Source organism: Gadus morhua, chromosome 6 (assembly GCF_902167405.1).
Source record: "Gadus morhua chromosome 6, gadMor3.0, whole genome shotgun sequence".
Taxonomy (NCBI): domain Eukaryota; kingdom Metazoa; phylum Chordata; class Actinopteri; order Gadiformes; family Gadidae; genus Gadus; species Gadus morhua.
The window spans coordinates 5,825,887-5,840,974 of record NC_044053.1 but is presented as its reverse complement, the minus strand read 5'-3'; the positions used below and the strand labels follow the sequence as shown (position 1 = coordinate 5,840,974).

Genomic DNA, 15,088 nt, shown 5'->3' with positions numbered 1-15,088 from the left:
CTCACGGTCTCAGCAGTGCCAAGTCAGAGTTGCAGACCAACCAACAAGGAGGAGCGGGAGAAACGGCATAAAGCCCATAAGCAGGAAGTTGAGGATTTGGAGCATCGCTTTCAAGAGAAGTTAAGACAACAGGAAGAGGATATTGCTGAGAAACACTGTGGAAGGCCTTGGAATTGGAAGACGCATCTCAGCAGCTCAGTATTATCAGGGTATAGCCATGGCTACAGGTTGTTGACCAAAGACAAAAATGGGCTTACCCAAAAACAAACTTCTCTCAAGGATATATTGTCATCATTGCTGATGCCACAGCCCCAAGAGCATCCTGGTTGAGCACTAAGTACAAAGTCGGACTCCAAAGGATTGGTCCACTCCGTCTGCCTCCAAACCAAGACCAGCGTGTTGGAAAGACCTGTGACCAAGATATGCCTGCTCCTGGAGGCAACGGCATAAGACAATGGACAATATTCCTCTCCATCTGTCCTGTCTTCAATCTTTATTTTTTTTCTCTTCCAGCAGAACCCATCCAGCTATCGGGCTGAAGGCCATAGAATATAGTCTAAGAGTTAGGGGCAGGTAGAGGGAATAGCTCCCCATTATTTTATCTTATAAGGCTTGTGGAAAATATGTATTATTTTACTGAATTGTGGCAATAAGTTGTGGAGCTGATTGTTGTACCCTTTGTTTGCTTCCTAGAAACCACACACACCTATCTACATACCTACACACACACATACCTACACACCAACCTACTTCTTACATGTACACACATCCATACAGTCCTGCTCATACCTTTTGGAACCTTTTGGATAATAAAACCTTTGAACTTTGACTGGACAACCCCGTGATCTCACCAACACCCCCATTGGTCTCAAGCCAGCGCCTAGACATTTCTAGAAACCTCCTTTTCACCTATATTCTACAGAACTACATAATAACCACCTATATCTTGTCAAACTACTAGGCACACATTATTTCTATCACACAGAATAACCACCTTTATTCTAGCAAATGACTAGTCGCACCATTTTGCCTAACAAACTACAAACTAGCCACCTTTAATCTACCAAACGATACTAGTTCTAGCTTTAGTCTACCAAACTAAATACTAATAAATAGTGTGGTAAATATAGTGCAGTAAGTGTTGCAAGCGGTGTGTGAAAAGGAAGTTCTTGGTGACCTTCCTTTTCACAAACCACGGTGTCTGCACCAGGACCCGTTGCCAGAGCTCAGAGGGAAGTGATGAGAAGCTGTGAAACACTCAAATAGAGGCTTTGTAAATGTTTAAATCAATACACGTCACCAAGAATAACATGGCGTATTGTGGGTTTAAGTATTTTGTGCCAAGTACAATTTTTCCGGGGGACATTTTCGTTTCATAACATTTTATTTGTACCAGTTTGTCATTTTTACATGCAAGATAATATTCTTTATAAGCCCCAGATAGGATGCATATCCCCAGTTACAACCTGATATAAATTTAAACCTGTCCGTTCATTCATAAAATATAGCACAGAGTAACCCAATGTATTCATAGCTTTAAAAGTTGTATCCATATCACGTTCACTTTAAAGTAACCAACCATGGCAGTGTAAACGCTCCCTGATTCCTACAGAACAGGATTAGGGCCAACTTTAAAATCATAACTCTGACTTTAATTTTCAGAATTCTGACTTCCTTCTCAGAATTCCGACTTTATACTCAGAACTCCACTCAAAAAACCACCTAGTCCTCCTTCGTAGATTCAATATTTGACAGAAAAATAAAAAAAATACAAAATCCCTGTAGTGTTCGCCCCTCATGTAATACTTAAAGTGGCCTCCAGGGGCGCACAGTCAGACCAGCGGGGGCGTTAACTGTACAGGGGGATGGGATCTGCTGCAGCACCTGGGTCCCTTCCTGTAACCACAGGAAGTGCATCATCCATCCTTAGGGGGGGGGGGGGGGGGGGTCAGTAACGACTGTGCTCGTCTGTTGCCGTGACGATGACGTCCATCCAGATCCTCATGGCCTCCGGACTCAGCGCGACGAGGAAGAAGAGGCGCTCGTAGGTCTTCACGCAGAACGTGAGGCTTGGTCTGGGAGACTGACGATAAACACATTATATAGTAGTACTAATACACACCAACACTAGTACGTCTTAATAATGATTAGATTATGTTTATTTTATAGAGCATATTTCATCAACTAAAACCATTGTGCTGGGACTGGGAAACTCATAATACACACATTATATGTTAATACTAGTACTCAGACTTATACTAGTACTTCTTCTTAATCATAATAATAATAATAATTATACAAATAATCATAATAATAATAATTAGTCTTCTACTCTTCTTGTATTGCTAGTAGGTTTTTCATGCATGACATCAGGCAGACCCTTTGAGACTTACTACACAGTATACTAATATGTACTATTACTCGTACTGAAACTTATTCTAGTACCGTATAGTATAGCAGTGTAATAGTATAATAGTAGTATGCTTACCGAGCTTGTACACAGGTGATCTTAGAGTATTATATATTAGTATATTAGTAGTAGTATTAGTGCTAGAGTTTTAGTACTAGAATAAGTAGAATAATTACCGAGCTTGTGCGCAGGTGGTCGTAGTAAACTTCCTCGATGGCCTGGAAGTAGATCACACCTTTCAACTTCCTCTCGTCGTGATCTGGGAAAAACACATAACATCACACACATTTAAACACGCAGGCCAACAGACAGTCGACGCACATAGACAGTTTGCATCACTAGCCCACATATTCCGCAAAACATTTAACCACATTTATTTCATCTCAAGCACACACACAGAAAGACACACGTACACACAAACACACATAGAAAACATCCACACATCGATAACATCACACATACATTTATGAAATCAAACTCGTATTTCAAAAGACATAAAATATATGACATAACACACATCCTTAGTGCATCCCCTAGATTGATTGATTGATTGATTACACTGACCTGTGTAACCTATGCCTACTGGCTAGACCACAATACTGTTAGACTAGCAAGTAGGCTAGTAGTCTAACCAGTAGGCTTGTAGTCTAACCAGTATGCTAGTAGTCTAACCAGTATGCTAGTAGTCTAACCGGTAGGCTAGTTGTCTGACCGGTAGGCTGGTGGTCAGACCGGTAGGCTGGTGGTCAGACCGGTAGGCTGGTGGTCTGACCGGTAGGCTGGTGGTCAGACCGGAAGGCTGGTGGTCAGACCGGTTGGCTGGTGGTCAGACCGGTAGGCTGGTGGTCAGACCGGTAGGCTGGTGGTCAGACCGGTAGAATGCCCTGTGCGTCTAGTGGTCTGACCTGTGTAGTAGGCTAGTCGCCGGTGGTCCATGTCGAAGAGGAACCACCTCCTCTTCCAGGTCTTGACGCGCCCCCCCCTCTTGGTGAGGAAGCCAGCGCACCGGCGACCGCTGATGCGTAGCCCGGGGCACCCCGACACGCCATGACCCAGCGACTCCACGTGCACGCGCAGGTCAAAGTTCACAGCCAGGAAGAGGGGAACATGGCTCTGTCGAAGTAAAAAAAAAAAAAGAAACAGGAGAAGTTCAACATCATCCGGGGGACCTTTCCTCGCTCCTGGTGGAGACAGGTCATTCGGGGGCTATACGGTGAACACAATGACCCAGTCACCGGCACCCACCTGATCTGAAGTGATCTGATTGGTGGGTATCTCCGGAGAGGCGGGGCTTGAGCTGGAGGGGGCAGGGCTCTGGGGGTGGGGTTTGTCTGGAAGATGAATAATGTCTGTTCTTGGAGAACTGTGCTCCTTCTGCCTCCTCCTCCTCTCCGCCTGCTCCTCCTCCTCCTCCTCTTCCTCCTCCTCTTCCTTGACCTCCCCAACCACCAACCGCCGCTGCACCTGCTGAAGGGCAGCAGTAAAGAAGTCATCAATAGCTCTTGGTCGGAGAGCAAATTGACCTTACACAAAATGGCATGTGTCTCTCTCACGTGTGTGTGTGTGTGTATTTGTGTGTGTGTGGGCGTGCGTGCGTGCGTGCGTGCGTGCGTGCGTGCGTGCGTGCGTGCGTGTGAGAGAGAGAGATAGTTTGTTACAGGGCAGGGTCTTTTCACTACAATGCATGAACTTTATCTGGAAATGTTATTAACATTCATAATTAATCTGAAAAGGAAACAAACGTTTTTGAGTGATCAAGACCAAAGTGCACAAAAAGCATCATTCTAAAATGATTTTATTAGTAGGTATAGTTTTATAAAAATAATAGTATATAGTAGTATATAGAGCTGTCATATATATATATATATATATATATATATATATATATATATATATATATATATATATATACACACAGACATACATAGTTAAGCATAGTATAGCACAAGACATAATCTTATAATCTTACGTAGTGTGCCTCACATCTAGCATAGCATATCCATCCCAGTGTTGTGTATGTAGCCTGGTATATCATATCAGTCATAGCGTATATCTAGCTGAATGTAGCATGTCTAGCCCAGTGCAGCATACCTAAGCTAACGTTGCGTGCATAGCTTAGCCTGCCTAGCCTAGCGTGTGTTTTGGGGGGCTCTGTGCTCCAGGCTCACCCTCTCTCTCAGCAGCCTCTCCCTCTCAGCCCTGGCAGCCTGCAGCCTCCTCTCCATCTCCAGCAGGTCGCCCAGCCCCGGGGACTGACTGCAGCAACAGGGGAACACAGGGTTTAGTTAGCAATGACAGGGTGTAGAGGGGTATAACAAGGTATAACAGGGGATAGAAGGGTATAGAAGGGTATAACAAGGTATAACAGGATATAGAAGGGTATAACAAGGTATAACAGGGGATAGAAGGGTATAACAAGGTATAACAGGGTATAGAGGGGTATAACAACGTATAACAGGGCATAGAGGGGTATAACAGGGTACAGAGGGGTATAACAGGGTACAGAGGGGTATAACAGGGTATAGAGGGGTATAACAGGGTACAGAGGGGTATAACAGGGTATAGAGGGGTATAACAGGGTATAGAGGGGTATACCAGGGTACAGAGGGGTATAACAGGGTATAGAGGGGTATAACAGGGTATGGTGTAACTGGGTTCAGCCGGGTAAACAGGGTATAGCAGGGTATAACAGGGTACAGAGGGGTATAACAGGGTACAGAGGGGTACAGAGGGGTATAACAGGGTATGGTGTAACTGGGTTCAGCCGGGTAAACAGGGTATAGCAGGGTATAACAGGGTACAGAGTGGTGTAACAGGGTATTGAGGGTATAGAGGAGTATGGCAGTATTTAACAGGCCTTATGGCTGTGGTTTATTAATAACAAGTAAGGGAATAATCATGATAGTTGGATGGAGAAAACAATATATATATATATATATATATATATATATATATATATATATATATATATATATTAGAGCTGTCAAGCAATTAAAATATTTAATCGTGATTAATCGCATTAATGTCATAGTTAACTAATTAATCGCGATTAATCACAATTTTTTTTCTATGCTAAATATCCCTTGATTTTTTTGTCCCATAATTCTTCTCATTTTAATTCTCTTATCAACATGGTGAAGTGCATCGGCTTGCCTTGTGCAAATGATTTTTTATTGATAACAACATTGGCATATACACTGATCAAAACAGGACAATACAAAAAAAGAGCCTATAGTGCAATTAAACGACTGCTTTGAACAAATGTCATTTGAACATAGCAGTCAGGCTACTGCTTCTTTGTTTTGAGCCAAAGAAAAAAAAAAAAAGTTTTTTTTTTTTTTTTTTATAAAATAATTGCGTTAATCGCGCGATAAAAAAATTTAACGCCGTTAAATTTGGTTTGCGTTAACGCCGTTAATAACGCGTTTAACTGACAGCTCTAATATATATATATATATATATATATATATATATATATAATATATAATATAGATATGTATATTTGAGGATAGGGATACCTGACCTTGCTATACGGCTACTGCCGTTAGCGTTTAGCACGCCAACACTTCGGCTGCTAAAGGAGGACCTCTGAGAGACCCGATTGCCCTTGGTGAGTCTCAGGGATGAGGAGGTGAAGCCGGGACTTTGGTCCGGACGAGAGCGAATAAACCCTGGGAGTGGGGGTGGGAGAGACAGAGTGAGGTCATAAAAACAGTGTTCTCCTCTTCAAACTTATTAATTTAAACTGAGGAAATAGGAAGGCATTTAGACATTTGAGATCCTCTGGCGCAGACTAAAGACGAAATTCAGCCATGCCCAAATATGGAAGTAGCCCTTCCCAAAAATGCTTTGAACCACTCCCAAATATGGTTTTAGCCCCACACACGGGACACATTAAAACAGCGTACAAAACGACAACAGTCACCATGACAACTGTAACATTGTCATCCTTGAGGACCATTTAAGCACCTTGAGCTGAGAGAGGCCTCTCATTGTGATGTTTGTCATGGAGATGGTTTCCGTGGGGATGTCGCCTCCGTGGTAAACTGGAGAACTCCTGACAAGGTTCCTATGGTGGGGAACATAGTACACCTGTCAATCACATGCGGTTTCCATGACCACCCATTTATCTGCCAAGCACAAGCGGTTTCCAAGGCAATCCGTCAACTACCTTGGTTTGTTTGTTGTTGGCCATGGGCGACAGGGATATCATGCAGGGGGCGGAGCCAGTGATATTCGACCAATCAGCAAGCGGCTTCTTCTCTTTAAGCATCTGAAAATAAAGAAACAAAACTAAATTAAAAAAACTAAATAAAATGTCCAATATTCAATCTGTTAAGAATTTACCTTCAGACGGACCAAAACACAAAGAGATAGATAGAAAGACAGACAGTATGATAGGCTGACAGACAGGCAGACCAACAGACAAACAGGCACCATCTGGGTTGCGTGAAGCAGGTCTCTCTTCTCTCTTCTCAGGGCGTTCAGTTCCCTCTCCTTCTCTCGCTCCACCTCCTTCAACTGCCTCTCCAGATGATGGACGTGCTCCTGATGTCAATACATTATATCATATTAATATGCATAATATATCCACTCATGCCATACCTTCATGTCCCAACTAGTAAACGGCCATTATGATCTAACACACATCTTGTGTATACATTAAGAGGCTTAACTAAATTTAAAATCATCAAAATATATCCACATTGTCCATGATAGTGAACTCTGCAACCTCAGAAAGTTGAGCTGCAGGGGGCAACCTTGTCCACTAGGGGGCAGCTGACTGTAATGAGACTAACTCTGCCGCTCTGACTCTCCCTCTGTCCTTTTGTTGGCTGACTGGAGGTCAGGTGACTGTACAGCAGGTCATGTGGTATGGGGTGTAATCCAAGTTCTTTTTAGGGAGGATGTGGTAGGAGGGAGAGAGAGCAAGGAAAAGATTGAGATAGAGGAGGAAGGCTTATACACACCTTGACTGGACTGGACCGTGCGCGTGCGTGTGTCACTACATTAAGGGTCATGCGCATAGGAACCTATAATGACTAGTCACTGTCTAACCCCTTCCTGATCCTTAATGACCTGTCTCTATTCACTGGTTAACCCCTACCTGCTCTCTAACGACCCGTCTCTGTAACTACTGTCCAGGCCCTACCTGTCTCTCCAACCCTAATGGCCGTGTACACCGGGTGAGACGGTACCTGTCCATAGCTAATCGCCTGCTGCTGCTGGACGGACAGATCTCCTCCCGCATCCTCCTCCTCCTCATCTGCCTCCTCTTCCTCCACTTCCTCCTCCTCCTCCTCCAACCTGCTCTCGCTCTCCAGGATGCTGAACTCCCAGTCCTCGAACGCCCGAACCGCCGCCTCCATCGCCTCCTTCTCCTGCAGAGTCAAAAGTCGGAATGAATATCTGACGTGGAGCGGTGTGTTTGCGTCAGGTACATTTTATTTTACTTTTTGGTTCTAGTTGGTGTGTGTGCAATGTGCGTGTACGGTGTGTGTGTACCAGTCAGACCTGTTGTTTGAGAGTTGTAACTGTAGTTTAGAGAGAAGTCAATAGAGACGTCTGAACCTGCACGTATACATGCCCTACAGAGTGACGGCAGCTGATCTGATAGGCCGATCGGTGTTGGGGTTCTGATCTGATTGGGCAATCGCTGATAAATGGTACTATTCATCCCTGAGGGAAATTCTGTCGTAACAGCAGCAGACATTATGCAATAATGAGACGCAGGAGAAGCTACAATGGCCTGTACTGGCCTGTTAGGTTACGGTCGGTACTTCCAATATGATGTCATCTTCTACCACATCAGCGAGTAGCAAAGTGTCCATTGATGAGGCTCCTTGATAGATTTATAATTTATCTAAAACTATAAGTAATAGCAATTAGGATTGAAAATGGTTCTTCGTCGAGGTAGCGTTTATTTGCTAACATGAGCTGCTTTGCATGGTTATACAAATAAACGATGTGTCCTCTCCAGAGCAGTTTGTCTGTTCTAGGCTACTGTACTCCATGGAAATGGAGCACCTCCTTGTGTAGATATAAGGGGCCTATTCCAAGGAAACAAAAAGCACAACAATCCTTATTTTCCTTGGATTATTTACACATTTTAACATGCTCTATTTATTGACTTTATGTAACTATACAAATATTGTATTCCATTTCTGCCCCTTTAAGGGGTTAAGGTCAACAAGGTCAACAAAGCCAGTGAGAGGTCTGATGTGATTGGTGGAAAGGTGTTAAGGGGCCCGTTCTGATTGGTCCATGGAGCCCACCTGCTGCAGAGTGAGCCGTTCCTTTTGACTCTCAGGCTGACCCGAAACCACCTCCTCCTTCTCCTCCCACCTCCTCCTCAGCTCCTCCACTCGCCTCCTCTCCTCCTCCAAACGATCTCGCTCCTGGTTAGAGGGAGACGGTTAGTGAGCCTCTCTCTGTTTCCAACGTAGACAACAACAGTATACTGCTGCGCTCAGAGTAGGCAAGGCCCCGCTTACCTCTCTGGTTGGAATGTTTAGCCCTAACCCTCTCACTTAGTGATTCAACAAATCGTACCTTGTGTCTACTAGAGGTGGTAGTCCTACCTTGAGTCTACTATAGGTGGTAGTCCTACCTTGAGTCTACAATAGGTGGTAGTCCTACCTAGAGCCTAGAGGTGGTAGTCCTACCCTCTGTCTACTAGAGGTGGTAGTTCTACCTTGAGTCTACTAGAGGTGGTAGTCCTACCTTGAGTCTACTATAGGTGGTAGTCCTACCTAGATCCTAGAGGTGGTAGTCCTACCTATAGCCTAGAGGTGGTAGTCCTACCCTAGATCCTAGAGGTGATAGTCCTACCCTCTGTCTACTAGAGGTGGTAGTCCTACCTTGAGTCTAGTAGAGGTGGTAGTCCTACCTAGAGCCTAGAGGTGGTAGTCCTACCTAGAGTCTGGTAGAGGTGGTAGTCCTACCTAGAGCCTAGAGGTGGTAGTCCTACCTAGAGCCTAGAGGTGGTAGTCCTACCAAGAGCCTATAGGTGGTAGTCCTACCTTGAGTCTACTAGAGGTGGTAGTCCTACCTAGAGCCTAGAGGTGGTAGTCCTACCTAGATCCTGGAGGTGGTAGTCCTACCCTCTGCCTACTAGAGTTGGTAGTCCTACCTTGAGTCTAGAAGAGGTGGTAGTCCTACCTAGTGCCTAGAGGTGGTAATCCTACCTAGAGTCTACTAGAGGTGGTAGTCCTACCTTGTAGATCCTAGAGGTGGTAGTCCTACCTTGTGTCTAGTAGAGGTGGTAGTCCTACCCCGAGCCTAGAGGTGGTAGTCCTACCTAAAGCCTAGAGGTGGTAGTCCTACCCTCTGTCTACTAGAGGTGGTAGTCCTACCTGGAGCCTAGAGGTGGTAGTCCTACCTTGAGTCTACTAGAGGTGGTAGTCCTACCCTCTGTCTACTAGAGGTGGTAGTCCTACCTAAAGCCGAGAGGTGGTAGTCCTACCCTCTGTCTACTAGAGGTGGTAGTCCTACCTTGAGTCTACTAGAGGTGGTAGTCCTACCCTCTGTCTACTAGAGGTGGTAGTCCTACCTAAAGCCTAGAGGTGGTAGTCCTACCCTCTGTCTACTAGAGATGGTAGTCCTACCTTGAGTCTACTAGAGGTGGTAGTCCTACCTAAAGCCTAGAGGTGGGAGTCCTACCCTCTGTCTACTAGAGGTGGTAGTTCTACCTAAAGCCTAGAGGTGGTAGCCCTACCCTCTGTCTACTAGAGGTGGTAGTCCTACCTTGAGTCTACTAGAGGTGGTAGTCCTACCCTCTGTCTACTAGAGGTGGTAGTCCTACCTAAAGCCTAGAGGTGGTAGTCCTACCGTGGGTCTGGGGGGGACCGAGGGCTTCTTGTGCTGCTCCTCCAGGGTCTTTCGCTGTCTCTCCAGCTGCTGTCTTTCGGTCTGTAGCTCGCCCGTCAGCAAGGCAATCTCCAGCTGAAGCTGATTGGCCCACAGGCCACAGTGAGGGGAGTCATGATTGGTGGAGAGAGCAAGAGAAGGTGAGTCATGATTGATGGAGAGGTGACTCATAGGGAACACAGCAAGCACAACATGGTTAGGGAATGAGAGGGAGTCGAAAATGCTTTGTCTTGTGTTTATGCTGCATTCAGTGTTTCCCTTCCCACCGGTCCCTGAAGCTGCTAGGCCTTAAAATGGTCCAGTCTGTGGACCCGTCTCTTGTCCAGTCTTACACCAGGCTCTGTTTCTGGTTCATTCTGAAACCAGGACCTGTATCTGGTTTAGTGTCAAATCATCTCCTGTATCTTCTCCAATCTGTATACCGGAATGTGGTTCCGCCTAAAACCAGGATCTGTGTCTGGTTCATTCCGAAACCAGGACCAATATCTCAAATGTTCATAAGAAGTATATGGATCAGGAAATGGGTTGCTGATTGGACCAACCTGGATCCTAAGCTCCTCCTTCCGTTGGTCGATATCTGTGATTCGCTGCTGGATCAGGGAGGAGGAGGGGAAGACCCTGACGGAGCCCGCCCCTGTCAGTTTAGTACGGACCTAGAGAGGAGAAGGATCCTAGGTCACTTTGAAACAGAACTAATGCTAGCACGCCCCAGAGAGATACAGTGATAATGCTAGCACGCCCCAGAGAGATACAGAGCTAATGCTAGCACGCCCCAGAGAGATACAGAGCTAATGCTAGCACGCCCCAGAGAGATACAGAGCTAAGGCTAGCACACCCCAGAGAGATACAGAGCTAATGCTAGCACGCCCCAGAGAGATAAAGAGCTAATGCTAGCACATCCCATAGAGCTACAGAGCTAATGATAGCATGTCCCAAATTCTTTCTAAATGCTTGCCCAACTAGAGACTGAAGACATTCTCTCAAGTTTCGATGCTAAAACTGGATTGGAACAATAACTTACTGACTTGACTTGCAGAACCAAATAAATAATAATAAATAATACTATAAATACTATTTTTGGATTTGTGCAGAGATTTGATGTAACAGAGTCAAATAATGTAAAATTGCTCTGGACAGTCATTTTCCATGTTTTAAAAATATCTTAACAAAGGGATTTGCCATCTTTCCAGTTGGTTTTACCACGGAGGACAATGGGGGAAAGTATAATTTCCAGTAAAGTTCCCCGAGAAATATGTGTAAAACACAAAAATGTCAAAATCTTCAACGTTTTCACCACAATTTAAACAATAATAATGTCATGCTTGTTTGCAGGCACTGACATATACATTTCCCATGTTTTGACGATCATATAACATGACATAATCATAACATAACCATCCATTAACCATAACACAAAATAACAAAAGTTATTATCACACACTCAGCATACCTCACTCTCAGTGCTACTGCTCTCTGTGTCTGACTCCGCCCCTGAGGAGGCGGGGCTTTGTCCTCCAGCCAATCGTGTGATCCAGGGCGGCCGCGGCCCTTGTTCCCATTGGCTCCTGGTTTCATCCAAATTGTTTCGGGGCATTTCTGTGGAGCAGGAAAGGAGAGCTGATAAATGCTAACCAGCGCTATGCTAATCTAATCTAATCTGCTGCACGCCTCCCAGCATATGACAGTCATGTGGTGGAGAGAGAGAGAGAGAGAGGGGGAGGAGAGAGAAGAGGGACACAGAAAGGAGAGAAATACAGAGAGAGGTAGAGATGTATAAAGAGCGGGAGGGGGACAAAGAGAGAGAGAATGTTCTGCATTGAACAATACAAACAGCAGACAGACACATTATGTGTTGTCCATCTTATTCTCATTTGTACGTGCTTTGGCAATCATAAATGTATGCGGATGTGAGAATTGTGGATGCAGGCAGAGAGAGAGGCAAAGAGAGAGAGGCAAAGAGAGAGAGAGAGAGAGAGAGAGAGAGAGAGAGAGAGAGAGAGAGAGAGAGAGAGAGAGAGAGAGAGAGAGAGAGAGAGAGAGAGAGAGAGAGAGAGAGAGAGAGAGAGAGAGAGAGAGAGAGAGAGTATAGCACACTATAGAGCTATAGAAAGCAGTATAGCAGCAACCGACCACATCACCTTCATCTACAACCTGTTTCTGTGATTGTGTCACCAAAGATAGAGTGGGTGGGGTAAACATTACAACCAATCAGAGAGATAACTGGGGCCTTATCTACAGCAGCAGTATACGGTGGCTGTTTACGATGAAAACACACGAGAGCTGAGGCTGTCAACATTGTTCCTTGCATGCCACACACACACACACGCACGCACGCACACACGCACACACGCACACACACACACACACACACACACACACACACACACACACACAGCTGTGACTGTGGCCATGCACAGCATTCTCCACGTTCAGTACAGATTAGTTAAAAAACCTTTGAACTGGTATTATCAGGTTTATAATGTTGACATAATATGAGGTCAAAATAATGACCTTAAACACATAAGAAATGTGTGACATAACAATTTACACAACGTGTCTATCGTGTAAGTTGGGTGTGTGTGGTAAAACACATGTCATGTAAAACCGCTCATAAGGTTATGAAATTTGAGTGTCAAATAAATAATGTGAATAACATGGAAATTATTGCTAGTCGTTTCTGCAAAGTTATGGTTCACATTATGGGAAGCTTTAAGAATAAGAGAGAGATAAGGTAGTCAGAAAAAGCAAAAAATGAATTGAATGATCCTAAAATATTACATTCATCAAGTATCCCATAAAGTTGCCTTGACTATCGCCTGCCATTTCCAACAGGGTGCAACAATGTTGAAAGATACATTTATATTCAGCACTAATAATGATTAATATCAACGACACAACAGAATGCTCAGAGTGTTTGCAGTGTGTGGTAGTTTGGTCTCACAGACACACCGTAGCTGTCTTCACTGCCCTGAAACCCAAAACGTGGTTAATCCAATAAACAAACAACAAATCAGGACACAGGTCATGTGGCCAGGAGCCGCCAATGGGCTGGCTGAACAGAGATAGATGGGGTGTTATACAGGAAATACAGGTGAGACAGGGTGATAAGCACACCTGGGGAGGCATGGGCGTGGGCCAGGTTAGGTTAATATTAGAGAACTGCAGCATCCAAGATCCCAGTTGATTGTATTTCAAAAAATAATATTCATGTGTCATGTGGTGATTCGTTTGAGAGGGGGAATAAGTAACCATCCCTATAATGCATTCAGTAAGAGTGTGTGTGTGTGTGTGTGTGTGTGTGTGTGTGTGTGTGTGTGTGTGTGTGTGTGTGTGTGTGTGTTGGGGGGGATCTATTACACCCCCCCCCCCCCCCCCCCCCCCCCAGACGAACTGGAATGTTCTCAGAATATGTTATTCTATTTTTCTTATATAGGAAGTTAATTGAATATTTCTGGGAGCCGAGTTGCCCCCGGACAGAGCGATCCGTCGGGACCTGGGAGTTTTCGGGCAGGTCATGGGAACCGGTGTTCCGGTAATTACTGTCTGGGACGGAGGATCAGACGGAGATGTGTTCCTGGGACCAAAACAACAAGAGGGGGCTCCCATGGGAGCCCCCTCCCATCTCCCATCTCCCATCTCCCATCTCCTCTCCGTCGGATTAACAAACCGTAAACAAGAAGGACTGGTAGCAAACAAGACCTAAAACAAGACTTTGTAAACGGAGCGGGAGGTTGTGGCCCCTGGGAGCCGGTGACTCCACCTCTATGACCTGGGATAAGAATATCAATACATGTGGGCTAAAGGGGAGCGAACCGCTACCCTATGACTCACGAGAGGGTATATTTAATCATGGAACCAAAATAATAAACTCGAACTAGTATACCACGAAGTGAAACTGGTGGGCGGTTCCACTGACTGATTTAACTCAATGCTAGTGGAAAAACAACAAATAAAGTAAGTGATAGAATGACTTCATTGACTTATGATAAAATTACCCCAGTCCAAATAACCAATGTTTCCAATGTCAGACACAAAGTCTTACCTGGGAACGATGAAGTTCCTGAAAATCGGCGCTCGACCAGATCCCAAGTAAAACAGCGAGCTCCTTTTTCACTTTGAGAAGCCTTTTCTCGTGTCCTTCTGTACGCTGCTTTCAGTATATACCGGGGGCGGTCTTCATGTCGTCCCGGTCTGATTCGGTCTCCACTACCGTCGGGGGAAAGTACCGGACCTCCGCAGGTGGCGGGGGCGTCTGTTCCCGGGACGGGACGGCCCGGAGAGGCGGGTACTAAAGGTTTTTGGTGAGAGGGAAAGACTCCGGGCTGCTTGCTTTGTGTTTACCCCCGAGCTGACGGGACAATCACACTCACTCTCGATTTCTATTTTCGGGGACGTGAGTGACTTTCTCGTCATTGTTACTCTGTCGCAACGGACGTCACGGTGCGCTGACGCCACGATCACACACACACACACCGTAGGTTCAGACCGAGGTCGGGATCGCTTTACTGAGTTCGATACCCCTTCGGACACCGCGCATCTAAAACACGCAACCATACGCTCGAACGCTTTCAGAGGAGGGCAAGGGGCCCTGCGGCTTCATATGAGGCCATGCCATGCCTGTGGTTTCCTGCTGTCAGGCAGGCTAAAGGCATATATTATGAAGCTGATTCATCCATTTCCAGCTTGAGACAACAACTCGCAACTGCTGTTCCGGTTTCACGACGCTTGCTGGCGACGCCCCCTTCGCCAGAGCAGAATGCTGTCCGTCAGCGCAGCGCAGGTGAGGTTGCGCAATTGGCCTACCTGTTG

General features: G+C 45.4%; 1 protein-coding gene across 2 annotated transcripts; it reads right to left on the bottom strand.

Moving 5' to 3' along the window:
• Positions 1–1,363: 1,363 nt before the first annotated feature.
• phldb3 (pleckstrin homology-like domain, family B, member 3) lies at positions 1,364–15,068 on the bottom strand. Of its 2 annotated transcripts, none has more exons than XM_030358590.1 (15): positions 14,322–15,068; positions 11,730–11,875; positions 10,822–10,932; positions 10,241–10,360; positions 8,686–8,808; positions 7,609–7,791; positions 6,848–6,958; positions 6,582–6,683; positions 6,380–6,479; positions 5,934–6,081; positions 4,579–4,666; positions 3,656–3,874; positions 3,316–3,523; positions 2,587–2,669; positions 1,364–2,083 (listed from the first exon to the last, which is right to left on the bottom strand). In XM_030358590.1, the coding sequence occupies exons 2-15, from the start codon at positions 11,871–11,873 to the stop codon at positions 1,949–1,951; spliced, it is 1,875 nt and encodes a 624-aa protein (XP_030214450.1). In that variant the 5' UTR covers positions 11,874–11,875; positions 14,322–15,068; the 3' UTR covers positions 1,364–1,948. The 2 variants fall into 2 exon arrangements, with proteins under 2 accessions (XP_030214450.1, XP_030214449.1); XM_030358589.1 differs by having other exon boundaries at positions 3,656–3,877; positions 14,322–15,061.
• Positions 15,069–15,088: the final 20 nt, after the last annotated feature.